Source organism: Budorcas taxicolor, chromosome 1 (genome assembly GCF_023091745.1).
Source record: "Budorcas taxicolor isolate Tak-1 chromosome 1, Takin1.1, whole genome shotgun sequence".
In the NCBI taxonomy this organism is placed as follows: domain Eukaryota; kingdom Metazoa; phylum Chordata; class Mammalia; order Artiodactyla; family Bovidae; genus Budorcas; species Budorcas taxicolor.
Window position 1 is genome coordinate 83312731 of NC_068910.1, and position 14415 is coordinate 83327145.

The following is a 14415-nucleotide window of genomic DNA, read 5'->3' on the forward strand; positions in this document are numbered from 1 at the left end:
TGGTGATACAATTATAGTTTATGGTGATATGTGAAAAGCCACTTACTTTCTGGGTATAGCTAAGTCGTTTTCTCTTCTTTCCTTATCTTCCTCCTTTTTTTTAATTTTTATTTTTACTTTATTTTCCTTTACAATACTGTATTGGTTTTGCCATACATTGACATGAATCCCCCACGGGTGTGCATGCGTTCCCAAACATGAACCCCCCTCCCACCGCCCTCCCCATAACATCTCTCCGGGTCATCCCCGTGCACCAGCCCCAAGCATGCTGTATCCTGCGTCGGACATAGACTAGCGATTCGATTCTTACATGATAGTATACATGTTTCAATGCCATTCTCCCTAATCATCCCACCATCTCCCTCTCCCTCTGAGTCTTTTTTTTTAATATTTGAGTTCCTCTATTTTCAATTATTCACTGACATTAAAAACCACTTACTGAGGAACAATTTACTACATGGAAGTACTACTTATAATGAGCCATAAAATTCATAGAGAACTTGAAGGATATTTCAGCTTTCTTCAGCAACTTTCTAGCACAAGCCAACCAAGTCTTCCTAACCCACTGCCTAACTCGGTTTTCCAACTTTTCAAAAACACCACCTAAATGACCCATACACTTTCCTAGGGAATCACCTTTTCCTGTTAGGACATCCACACCCACCAGTATCCACACACGCTGCCCCATTCTGACTTAATCGCTACATATTTCCTTTAGAGACAAGTTCTATGAGCTGTATCATTGGGAAGTCTCTGATCATTTATTTCACTTTAGGGTGAATTAACTTTTCACATAATAGCTTAATGTGTTCTCTTCCCAAGGGTGTTTGCAATTAAAATATAGGATCATATAAGCTAATAGCTTGACCAAATTAACAATGTTTTAATTGGGCAATTTCAGATACAAGAGTATAACTTTCAGAAGATGTATGTTTGGACAGACATCGTCGTCAGTGAAGATTCAGTGCTTTCCTGTGACTTGATATAAAGCAGGCGATAATCAATGACTCTCATTTTATTCCTCCCAGCTTTCTTTTCTTTTTTCTATCCTTTTTCCTTATCCTCTTTCTTCTGATTCTATAATTCTGTAAAGTTTTCTTTTCCACCTTAATTTTCTGACAATTCAAAGAAGAGTAAAGGAAAATGGAACATGAAGGAACAAAAAGATGGCAGAAACAGGAAGATAGGTATTGCAATAACTAAATCTTGGGCAACTCATGGAGAGTCTTAAAAGTCACAAAACTGCATCCACTTTTTCATCAGGCAGAGTAAGAGGACTGAGTTCTATAAATATTTACACCTTGGCTTTGCCACTTCAGTTACAAAATCTTGAAAAAGTTACTTTAGTCTCTTTGACATTCAGCGTGTGTGTATCTGAAAGGCAAAGATACCGTGAAGTAGGTAGAATGAATGAACAAACGAGTGAATAGATGACTGTAAATTCAATTTAATTAGTGTTGGAAAAATTAAATAAGATAATGTACACAATGCACCTTGCATAGCAGTGAGCACATCAGGTATTCCGTTTATGTCTTTCCTTTCCCAGACAGGAGAGGATCCAACAAAGTCCAGTCAAAAATACCCACTGTTCTTAAGAACCCAATATGTTTCATCTGAACACTGGGCCTTCCCCCAGGTCTGGGTCTATGTCCTCTGGTCATCACCTTTGTAATATATCTCACACAAACTTCCCAGGCCAATTACGACCAGTACCAGCAGGCATTCCCCACTCCAGGGGATCTTCCCAGCCCAGGAATCTAACTCTCTTGTGTCTTCTGCACTGGCAGATTCTTTACCACTAGAGCCACTATCTGGCTCTGAAGAACTATATCATATTCATATTTTCTCTTGTTTTCTTCTTCTCTCTTTTAAATTACCTAATCAATGTGTCTTCTCTTCCGGGTTGTATGCTCTAAGGGTTTCTCTGATAGCTCAGTTGGTAAAGAATCCACCTGCAATGCGGGAGACCCTGGTTCAATTTCTGGGTTGGAAATATCCCCTGAAGAAGAGAAAGGCTATCCACTCCAGTATTCTGGCCTGGAAAATTCCATGCACTGTATAGTCCAAGAGATTGCAAAGAGTTGGACATGACAGAGTGACTTGTACTCTCTTCAGGGTTGTATGCTCTAGGAAGGCAGACAGCTGCCTGGATTTTTAATAATGTTGTGGAAGGAACCTAGAATAAGGTTGCTGTCCCTGCAAGACGATGTGTATATGTGACAGAGTACAGTGGAGCATGACAATATCATGAAAGAAAGAGCTAGAAACATAGAGAAATAGTGAAGACGTTGCCTAACACAGAAAGAGGACACTAGCAAAAATTTAGACCACCGTGAACGCAGTTAGGGAGCTGGGCTCAGCCGAAGGACCTTGAAAAGCAATATTTCACTGTGTGATAACTTGTCCACATTTACTTGGACATGACAGTATTGATTCTCCAGAGAATACTGGGCTACAAGAAGAATCAATCAGAAAAGATGAAAGTGGAATCATTTTATGTACCTCTCTGAATTACAGGTTGCTTTCTATGGGTTTAAAAACCAGTTCCTGAGTGATATAGCATTGGATGACATTAGCCTAACATATGGGATTTGCAATGTGAGTGTCTATCCAGAACCAACGTTAGTTCCAACTCTTCCGCCAGAACTTCCCAGTAAGTAACCTTAACGTGTGTTTTCCCTAATTAGGTTCTTAGTATTTCCAGGTAGCTCTCTCTCTGACTTATTTTTTATTATCTTGCCATAGTGCTGTCTTTTCACTGAAAATCAGAAACTTTAAGATATAAGTAAAATGGAAACTAGTAAAATATTGCACATTAAATATAGATCACTCATGAAATAATGCTGTACATCCTGTTATGCTTATGTTTATGATAGTTTTAGTACATTTTCATTTTTGAAAATAATTTAGGTGCTGATTGCCATTTTGTTTTCAATTTAATACAAACTAATGCTAGGTGTGGGGCTTCCCAAGTGGCCTTAGTGCTAAAAAAAAAAAAAAAGAAAAAAAATCTGCCAATGCAGGAAAAGTAAGAGACGCAGATTTGAGCCCTAGTCAGAAAGATCCCCTGGAGGAGGGCATGGCAACTCAACTCCAGTATTCTTGCCTGGAGAATCCCATAGACAGAGGAGCCTGGTGGGCAATAGTCCATAGGATCACACAGAGTCAGACATGACTGAAGTGACTTAGCATGCACGCAATGCTAGGTGCATGTATGGATTATACATAAATTCTTCAATATTTGAAAGTCATTCAAATTTTATAAATATTGCATACAAAGCATTTCATAAGAAAATGTAAGATTTATCAATAACCACTATTACAAGGAAGAATAATCCATATAATATTAAATACAAAAAGCAACATATAACTATGTGCACCTAAAATTAATACATGAGACACTTAAGTGGTAGAGTACTTTGGAGAAGAGAGTGTGAGCTGGAAAAAGCTTCAAGGAAACACTAAGTTCAAGCAACAGAATGACACAAAAAAATTGAAACAAAAGAAGGAAAATACCAAGTGTGCCTGTATGTGTGCATGCTCAGTCATTTCTATACAATAATATTGCCCCCAAAATTGTTTTCTTGACACCAAACTCGATCTTAATCACCTTTGATTCACTGTTGTCTGGTTCTTAATATTGCATATATAGATCATCAATAAATACTGTTAGGTATAAACTAAAACCTCTCTCTCTCTCTCAGCTGTTTGTTCCTTTTGGTAACAAAAACATTTCTGCCAAACAAAATTTTAATACCAGAAATAAAGCTTGCAAATGATGGTGGGGCTAGCGATAGAGAAAATATCAATCTGAAACCAATAATTTGGGCTTCACAACATTGTTTAAAAATAATTGTCTCACTTGATTTTGTGAAGGAGTCTCACATCCTTCTGGTCTATTATATAAAACTTTTTATATGCAAAAGTATTACAATCATTAAAATCATTGCTGATTTGATAGATAATTGCTATGGATACCAAACATTACCAACATCTTGCTATTTTGATACTGCAATCATTTAAAAAACAGACTGTCTTCACAATCTTTTCTGTTAGCTTGTTTCTCTATTCCTCAATAAGTTGTCAGGAAGACAACTTTTCTAGGTGAAAGTAACATAGTTTCATAGAACTGATATTTTAAAAGCAGCCAAATTTCATCACTATACAAAATAGAAAATTTGAGATAACTTTGAGATAACTTTTATCTGTAGAATCATACATATATAATTAAAACTTTAATTTTTTTGTATTAAAACTTTATCTGTGTAATGCATAGTCCACTTAATCTATTCCAACATGAAAGAGAAAAATATAATACCTCAATGTCAAGGAAGCATGATATACCTGCATATTTTCACCATATTGAAATTATAACAGTAGAATAATTCATCTGATTTTAAAATATAAACTTTAGAATTTGCTCAGAGTGTATCTGTTCCAGTTTCCAAATGGTTCACTTCAGGGCAATATTTAGCACAGCAAAAAATGTTAATTACCATCAAATGCATTCTGAACAATTTCATTCAAATGACATTTGCAATTGGTTCAGTGAAATTCTTATTTGAGCAAAGCTTTTCTGGTTCCAGATCCGTGGTTTGTTTAAGCAGAAACAAAAGGAAACCATGGCTGACTGCCTAATAGTCTTTTCTTTGGCTCTTAGAGAGCATTTAAATAAGAAAATATTGCCAGTCGAGTAACTGACTAGCTAAGGCCATTTTTCTCTGTTGTTTCTAGGGATTCAGGTTGTGCCCTGTTTAGGGAAATATAAGTTCAGTTTTCCAAACTACAGGGATTTTTTTTTTTTCCTTTTCTTTTTATCACTTGCTGCTACATCAGCTCTATCATTTTTGCCCTGTGACATTGGCACAAGTAATTTAAATATGGGGACTATATTAAGAACACTTTAAAAAGTAAACATTCCATTACACAAATATAATGCCAACTTGCAACACAATCAGAATGATAAATCACAAGTCCTTACTAAATTATGCATGCGTGTGTGCTAAGTCACTTCAGTCCTGTCCCACTCTTTGTGCCCCTGTGACTGTAGCCTGCCAGGCTCTTCTGTCTAAGGATGCTCCTCTGTCTATGGGATTCTCCAGGCAAGAATACTAGAGTGGATTGCCATTTCTTTCTCCAGAAGATTTTCCCCAACCCAGGGATTGAACCTGCATCTCTTGCAAACCCTGCCTTGGCAGGCGGGTTCTTTACCACTAGTGCCACCTGAGAAGCCCACTAAATACTGTAGATAATACAAAAAGAAATTCACATTTTAGCCCCTGGCTTATTTCTGAACTCTTAAAACTAATTTAAAAGAAGAAGAAGAAGAAGAAGAAGCCAGTTTTAACTATTGTAAAACAGTTACAGTTTTTGCTACAGTTTTGTTCTATTTGGACATTATTAAGCCATTTTCCATTTCCAAAAACAAAATAAAAGTTAATTTGGAAAGTTTCATGGGCTTGGTATTATACTTAGAGCTAAATAATCTTTGACTCTTGTTATTCATGTAAAATGAATTAGTACCTATTCAATTATTTTATAATTGATGGTCATGTAGATCTGCTTGCCTTTTATATCATTAGTATGATTCAATATTCAAACTCTTAGCAAATTCCAAATTAACTGCACTCATATGCTCCTATCAGTGTTTTTGACTATTCTATTGTTTTATTCTTTTTCCTTCAAAACAGCCTACTTATTAGATCTATTATTGGCTAGATTGCTATTAATTATAAATAAAATGAAAATCACTGGGAATAAAAATTGACCTTTATTGCCACAAATATAATAAAAATATTTATATTATGACTGGTCACTGTAACCTGTGAATGGAAATAAAAATTTTGACAAACCGAACTCCAAATTTTCTTTTGATATAGCAACCTAATCTTTTAAAATGTTGTCTGTAATATTGTAGGACTTATGTATTACTATGATTACAAGAAAATTCCTAATTTTAAAAATTATCCCCTTTGAACATATTCAAATATCAATATGAGTAGTATTTCTTAAACTGCACCTATTATTTCCCTCACATAAAAGTAACAATCAGAAACCTACTTTTATCACCCTTATTTCTTGCTTGAAATATCTTGTCAGAAATAACTTTAATTTGAACCCTTTTATTGTAAGTGAAGGTCTGACTCTCCTTCTTTCCACCATACAGTAAATGCCTCCACATTGACACATATCTCATTTATGTTAGAGGGTTAAGCATGGATTAAAAATGATGTGCCTCAAGGAAAATATCTATCCCTGACAACCACTTTGCAAAGTACTGCATATTATTTACATATTGCATGCAGTGAAGATCCCTACTGGCATAGGAAGAACTTAATCAGAAAACAAATCTTTGAGAGAACAGCTCCAAAAATAAGAAAAATGGGAAAGTTTAACAACCCTGAATAGTGTTCCCCATATCAAGAGGCTATTTGACTCTCATTCTCTGAGTGGAGATGGCTTATTAAATGACACAGCAGGACCTTGATCTCCAGAATTACATTTCATGAGTCTTTGGCTCCTCTATTAAGAAGCACATGCTACATCTCTGCTATAGCAACACTACCATTAAAATCAACAGTGTCACCATGTTTAGAATGGCTGAAAGTGCCTTTGCCAATTTCTTACATCCATTTATATACCAGGAGTAACTGATACCCATCTTATAAGGCCAATGAACAGAGATACTTATTAATCAGTTATATGATGTAAAATTACATTTGAAATGTATTTCAAAAAGTACTTCTTCAGGATTTTATTATTTTTAAAAGACCTTTAAAGTATTGAATTTTCCAAGATTGCTATTCAGAAGAGAAATGCTAAGTCAACTGCCTGCCCTGACAGACTTAACAATACACTTAACAGCATTTTAGTTCTGATCGTGTGTTTAAGTCTTATGGACTCATCTACATATAATATAATGTACTGTCAAGTGTTCATAGAGGTGAACATGTAATGCATTATCCAAAATTTTGACCATTTACTGTATGAGTATACAATTTAGAAATTGTCCTGTTCCTTGAAGAGAAAATGAGAATGATGTTTAAACAGCAGCATCCCTAGTCTCCACACTGGGTATGGCTAAACTTACAAAGTAGAAAGAGCTGGCTTTCTCCCTCCCCCACCCTCCTTCTTCAATCTGCCGTGTTACTTTTGTCCTTGTAGTTACATTCTCCCTTTCCATCAATTTCCTAGATGATTGAAGGAAGAATTTCAAGGCACTTAGAATTATAGAAAATTACAGACATTGTATGTGGGGAAGAGTTGAGTGGTTGTAGTGGATCCCTTTTCAGGAATCTTTGCAAGACAACAAGTCACACAATCAAGGAGATGACTTGCCTCCAAGGGACAAATGCCTGGGAGCTCGAAGTTTCTTCAGCCTTTCTCAGTGGAGAAACTGCCCTAGTTCTGAATTACCACTTTCTTAAGAAATTGTCCTTGTTCTGAATTACCACTCTCTGTCGTTCCAACGTCTTCTTCAGCACCCCGTATACTCTGCTTTCTTCCTTCTATATCTGTTCATCATTGACTTTCCTTTTTAGAGATCTCATCCAACATCCCCTCTGTCCTCCTTCTCCTTGTCACCTACCCATCAAGTATATATCACCTACCCACCAAGTGCCATTTACTGAGATGCAGTCTAAACCCTGCCTATGGCTTGGACCAGGTGGTTAAAATGATTCCATTTAATCAACCCAATAGGAGACAGTAACATACTGTGAGATGAGCTTGAGGTTCACTGAGTTGAAGCCTTGACACTAACTGAATGTGCAAAGCATTAGCAATTAATGGAATACCTCCAAAGTCTAGATTGCCCATTTAAAACTGAAATAGTCATAGTAATTACCTATTTCCCAGAGGTGCATTGAAAATCAGTACTGAATGTGCCAGGCATTTTTCACAAATTATTTCTGATTTTTACAACAACCTTGAAAATCTCTAATATATATCTAGTTTATATATGAGAAGACCCAGTCTCAAAAAGATGAGAAACTAACACAGAGAAACCGTTTTACTCCACCAGCTACAACACATCTTCCTTTTGCACACCGTGTTCTCTCTCCAGATGAGACAATGTGCATGGACCATGTGCAAACAATGAGTTTTTAGAAAGATTTTATTATTCCTGCTGAACTCATCTGTTTCTGGATAAGCCAGTCCCAGGAGTTCATATAAGTTAGGCCAAGCCCTATCACCTAACAGAACAGGATATATTGGCAATGATACTAGTTAGAGCCGCAGTAACTGTTTCTGTCCCATTGTGCATATCACAAAACCCAAATCAAAGAACATTATTACCTACAAGCTTAAAAAATGCACATAAATTGGAAGGATTCACATAAATAAGGCAGATGACATGTGAAAGAGGGATTAAACAAGAGTGTCTGATAGAAGGCACTGCTGTAGATGCAGAGACATTTAATTTTCCCTTCTCTAATCTGATTTATATGTTATTGGGAGTAAATATACCATTATCAGGCTCCCCTGGTTGCTCAGCTTGTAAAGAATCTGCCTGCAATGCAGGAGACTCTGATTGGATTCCTGGGTCAGGAAGATCTGCTGGAGTAGGGCTAGGCTACCCACTCCAGTATTCTTCCTCTTCACTGGTAGCTCAGGCAGTAAAGAATCTGCCTGTAGTGTGGGAGACCTAGGTTCAATCCCTGGGTTGGGAATATCCCCTGGAGGTGGTCACGGCAACCCACTCCAGTATTCCTGCCTGAAGAATCCCCATGAACAGAGGAGCCTGGCAGGCTACAGTTCGTGGGGTTGCAAAGACTCGGACATGACTGAGTGACTAAGCACACAGCCATATCATTATCATCTGCTTTAATAATAGGAAAATACATACTTATCTTGATTCTCTATATTCTTTTCTTTAGGTTACTTTTATTCTTTTGCTCTTAAATATAATATGATATTAAAAAGTAAGAACTGGTTTTACATTACTTTAGAATGGTCTTCTAATAAGCAAGATAAATAAAAATAAAGTAGGTTACACATTTCAAAAAGTTAGTTTACCTACTTGAAGCATCATACTCTTAACTGGAAGATCAGTGCTGTTTTTTCTTATAAATTTGTGCTTAGTTCAGTCCCAACTTCACTCCTAGACAATCTACGGTAACTATTTAGAAAGTAGCAATTGTGTTTGTCTCCCTTTCTTGACCATCAAACGCCTCAATACAGTATACAGAATGGTGAAAAGTCTCTACTAAAGAAAAGTAGGAAAAAAAGAAGAAACAAGAAATGATAGGATTAGTTATTTACTAGTCCTTCTCATAAGAGAGAGGCATATACTGTGTTTGTTCCATTACAAAGATTCATCTATTTTTTCTAAAGCAAGGAATTGATACTTTATTTCATGAAGACTACCTATAAAAGATGCTTGTCAAAATTGTTTCTTTGCCCAGATAATTTTGGAAAATGCAGAACACTATTACGCCTTCTTGGGGAATCACAAAGAGCATAAAAATATATAAGGGTTTGAGAAATTCTTCAGTAAAGAAAGCTGTTAGCCTATATTTCCCCTTATACAAGCTCTAAAATGTATCTGCCAAAACCAGTATTCCAAGAAATAAAGTTGGAAATTTGCTGGCATATAGTATTACAGCTCTGAAATAAATATTATGTTACTAATGATTTTTCATTGCTTTCCTTTTCAGCGGACTGTGGAGGGCCTCATGAACTGTGGGAGCCAAATACAACATTCACGTCTATAAACTTCCCAAACAACTACGCTAATCAGGCTTTCTGTGAGTCATTTCTTTTCCAGATCATGGAAAACAAATGTATATACCAAAGTTAGATTCTCCCCTTGACACAGCAAACTAGATTATAAACTTGCTATATCTGGATCCAACTACTCCAGCTATGAAATCACTTAATATGGTGAGAAGAATAATGATTAATGACTAACATTTTTAGCATTTATTTTATGCCAATCACAGCACTAGTGCTTAATATAACTTATTTTAGTCAGTTCTTACAATAATTCTTTAAAGCAGGTGATATTGTGATAATTCTCCTATTTAAAAAAATAAGTAAAAGCGGTAGTAGCCTTATTCCAGATACCAGTCCCCTTGATTATGCATATGTTGTTTATCTTGTGTATAACAAGTTTGAGTTACATAGTATAAGATCAGTGGAAAGTACATAAAGCAAAGAGCCAATTGTGACACCCACATTTTTTTTTCCCAATGTTAAGTGCTATTTATTTATAGATATTTTAACAAGTGTAAAAGGTGAACAAAATTATTCTATTTGCTTAGATATTACCATTTCTGTTACTTTTACTTCTTTCTTGGCATTCCAGGGTCCCCTCTGCTATCATTTTTTTTTTACCCCTATGGACTTTCTTTAACATTTCTTTTAAAGCAGGTCTACTGGCAATGAATTCTCTTAATTTTCTTTCTTTTGAAAATGGTTTTATTTAATTTTCATTGTTGAAGGATACATTTGTTGATTAAACGATTTTGGGTTGATAGTTTTCTGTTTTGTTTTCAAAGCACTTTATAAATAGTGTTTAACTATTTCTGGCCTCCACAATTTCTTTTTTTTTTTTAATTTATTATACTTTTTATTTTGTATTGGCATATAGCCAGTTAGCAATGTTGTGATAGTTTCAGGTGGACAGCAAAGGGACTCATCCATATATATATATATAACTACAGATTAAAGAGAATAAAGCTGGCAGTGATTAAAATCCCAATATAAAGTGAAAGTATTAGTCTCTCTGTCATGTCTGACTCTTTGCAACCCCACCAGACTCCTCTGCCCATGGAATTCTCCAGGCAAGAATACTGGGGTGGATTGCCATTCCTTTCTCCAGGGAATCTTCCCCACCCAGGGATCAAGCCCAGGTCTCCTGCATTTAAGGCAGATTCTTTATCACCTGAGCCACCAGGGATAGAGGATGAACTAATATAAAGGATACTAAAAAATTCTAAGCCTAGAGAGAAGAGGCTTGTAAGATAAAACCAGATAAAGCTTATATCTAGGTCATTAGTCCTAAATAGAGACGCTTATTAGAACTGCACAGAGATTGTTAGTGTTAAAGATGAAGATTCCACGGCCCGTCCCTCCAAAGATTCCGCACTAGTATTTTGAGAAACAGACATGTTCTTCCCCTGCCTTCCATGGCCCCTGATAGCACCACCAACCTAAATGGAAAATTCTACCAGTGAAAAAATACCCCAATGACAGTGAAAAACATGTTATTAGAAAACGTCAGTGTTTCTTCCTTCAAATGATCCAGAGATCATATCATTTTGATAGGTTAATAGAGTCACTATTATAGGGAGATATCTGATTAAAAAAATAAACAACTATTAATCTAATTTGACTTGTATGGGGAACCAGAGATTATCATCTCTACTTAGCATAGAAACTATCTTTTAAACATTTGTACAAAGTAATAATGTAAAAATATGATTTGTACATTATCATTTGTACAAAGTAATGATGTAAAAGTATCCAAAAATAAGTGGAACATTGAAAGAACAATTTGGAGACATTTATTAAATTTATTAACTTATACATGAAATATTTTTTGAGAGCTTTATTTGTTAGGTACTGAAGTAAGTAAAGGAGAAACAAACAATTCAGTCTAGATTAGGATTCAGATAAGTTGTCAGGCATCGCACAATGCCTAAGGCCCTGTTTGTAATAAGGGCAAAGACAGGAGGCTGTGCAGGAACATAAGAAGTATTTAACATACAAAAGTTCAGAAGTAGAAGACCTTGATTTTTTTCTTAAATCTTCAAGCAAAATTAAGTAATGATAACAAATGAAAATGAAATGTGAAGTTATCTCACACCGTGTTAAGCAGTTTGAATTTTATTCTGAGAGCACTGAGGAGACTTTCAATGGCTTACAGGAAAATAGTGATAAAATCAAGTTTGCGTGTTAGATGGATCCATCCTTTTGTATTGCAGTCCATGGGGTTGCACAGAGTTGGACACTACATGGTGACTGAGCAACAACAAATTCTATTGCAGGATCAGAGACTGGTTGAAAGGGAGCAATTAGCCTCACGAATTAGGAGATGAAGAATAACAGTGACTTGAACTCGGATAGTGGCATTGGAGACTGAGAAGGCAATGGGATCCCAGGGATATAGGAGCTAGTATTGGCAGCCTTGGTAATTGATTGTATATGGGAGGAGAGAGGTCGAGGAAGATGAGGAGGCTTCTGGTGGAGAAAACTGTGAGTGGATGATTAGTGGTACTATTCACTAATAGGAAGAATGAAAAGAGGAATGAGTTGGGGAAAGAGATCACTGTGTGTTCCCTTTATTACTTGTTCAGTTTGAGATACTTACATTTATACACAGTAAATATTGGATAACTGGATCTACTTCTCAAGAAAATGTAGAAGATAATTTAGAGGTCCATTACTATGTCAGTGAAATGACTTCCTTAAGACTGAATGAGAAATTCATGTAGAATGAAGAAAAATTCGGGAGCAAAATCTAAAGACTAAATCATTTAAATAATCAATAAAATACAAGGAGTGTTTATTGACACAAGGCCGGTGGTGGTGGTTTCATCAGTAGTTCAGTTCAGTACAGTTCAGTTGCTCAGTCGTGTCCGACTCTTTGCGACCCCGTGAATTGCAGCATGCCAGGCCTCCCTGTCCATCACCATCTCCTGGAGTTCACTCAGACTCACACCCATGGAGTCAGTGATGACGTCCAGCCATCTCATCCTCTGTCGTCCCCTTCTCCTCCTGCCCCCAATCCCTCCCAGTATCAGAATCTTTTCCAGTGAGTCAACTCTTCATATGAGTTGGCCAAAGTACTGGAGTTTCAGCTTTAGCATCATTCCCTCCAAATAACACCCAGGGCTGATCTCCTTCAGAATGGACTGGTTGGATCTCCTTGCAGTCCAAGGGACTCATTAAGAGTCTTCTCCAACACCACAGTGCAAAAGAATCAATTCTCCAGTGCTCAGCTTTCTTTATAGTCCAACTCTCACACCCATACATGACCACTGGAAAAACCATAGGCTTGACTAGATGGATCTTTGTTGACAAAGTAATGTCTCTGCTTTTTAATACACTGTCTAGTTTGGTCATAACTTTCTTTCCAGTGAGTAAGCATCTTAATTTCATGGCTGCAATCGCCATCTGCAGTGATTTTGGAGCCCAGAAAAATAAAGTCAGCCACTGTTTCTACTATTTCCCCATCTATTTGCATGAAGTGATGGGACTGGATGCCATGATCTTAGTTTTATGAGTGTTGAGCTTTAAGCCAACTTTTTCACTCTCCTCTGTCACTTTCATCAAGAGGCTTTTTGGCTCCTCTTCACTTTCTGCCATAAGGATGGTGTCATCTCCATATCTGAGGTTATTGATATTTCTCCAGGCAATCTTGATTCCAGCTTGTGTTTCTTCCAGCCCAGTGTTTCTCATGATGTATTCTGCATAGAAGTTAAATAAGCAGGGTGACAATATACAGCCTTGACATACTCCTTTTCCTATTTGGAACCAGTCTGTTGTTCCATGTCCAGCTCTAACTGTTGCTTCCTGACCTGCATACAGATTTCTCAAGAGGCAGGTCAGGTGGTCTGGTATTCCCATCTCTTTCAGAATTATCCACAGTTAATTGTGATCCACACAGTCAAAGGCTTTGGCATAGTCAGTAAAGCAGAAATAGATGTTTTTCTGGAACTCTCTTGCTTTTTTGATAATCCAGCAGATGTTGGCAATTTGATGTCTGTTTCCTCTGCCTTTTCTAAAACCAGCCTGAACATCTGGAAGTTCAGGGTTCATGTATTGCTGAAGCATGGCTTGGAGAATTTTGAGCATCACTTTATTAGCATGTGAGATGAGTACAATTGCGTGGTAGTTTGAGCATTTTTTGGCATTGCCTTTCTTTGGGATTGGAATGAAAACCGACCTTTTCCAGTCCAGTGGCCTTAGTCACTAAGTCATGTCTAATTCTTTTTGGACCCCATGGGGACTAATACTTCCCCGGGCTCCTCTGTCCATGGGATTTCCCAGGCAGGAATATTGGAGTGGATGGCAATTCCCTTCTCCAGGGAGTCTTCCCAACTCTGGGGTTGAACCGCAGATAGTGAAGAGGAACTAAAAAGCTTCTTGATGAAAGTGAAAGAGGAGGGTGAAAAAGTTGGCTTAAAGCTCAACATTCAGAAAACAAAGATCATGGCATCTGGTCCCATCACTTCATGGGAAATAGATGGGGAAACAGTGGAAACAGTGTCAGACTTTGTTTTTTTGGGCTCCAAAATCACTGCAGATGGTGACTGCAGCCATGAAATTAAAAGACGCTTCCTCCTTGGAAGGAAAGTTATGACCAACTTAGATAGCATATTGAAAAGCAAAGACATTACTTTGCCAACAAAGGTCCATCTAGCCAAGGCTATGATTTTTCCAGTGTTCATATATGGATGTGAGAGT

The 14415-nt window shown here is 36.9% G+C and overlaps 1 protein-coding gene across 1 annotated transcript in view; it reads left to right on the top strand.

The window, feature by feature from the left end:
* The window catches only part of TMPRSS15 (transmembrane serine protease 15), a 155042-nt gene that overhangs the window by 76047 nt on the left and 64580 nt on the right, over positions 1-14415 (top strand). Inside the window, exons 14-15 of the mRNA XM_052647612.1 lie at positions 2518-2653; positions 9660-9749. Coding sequence (XP_052503572.1) covers positions 2518-2653; positions 9660-9749 — 226 coding nt within the window. The remainder of the gene's footprint in view (positions 1-2517; positions 2654-9659; positions 9750-14415) is intronic.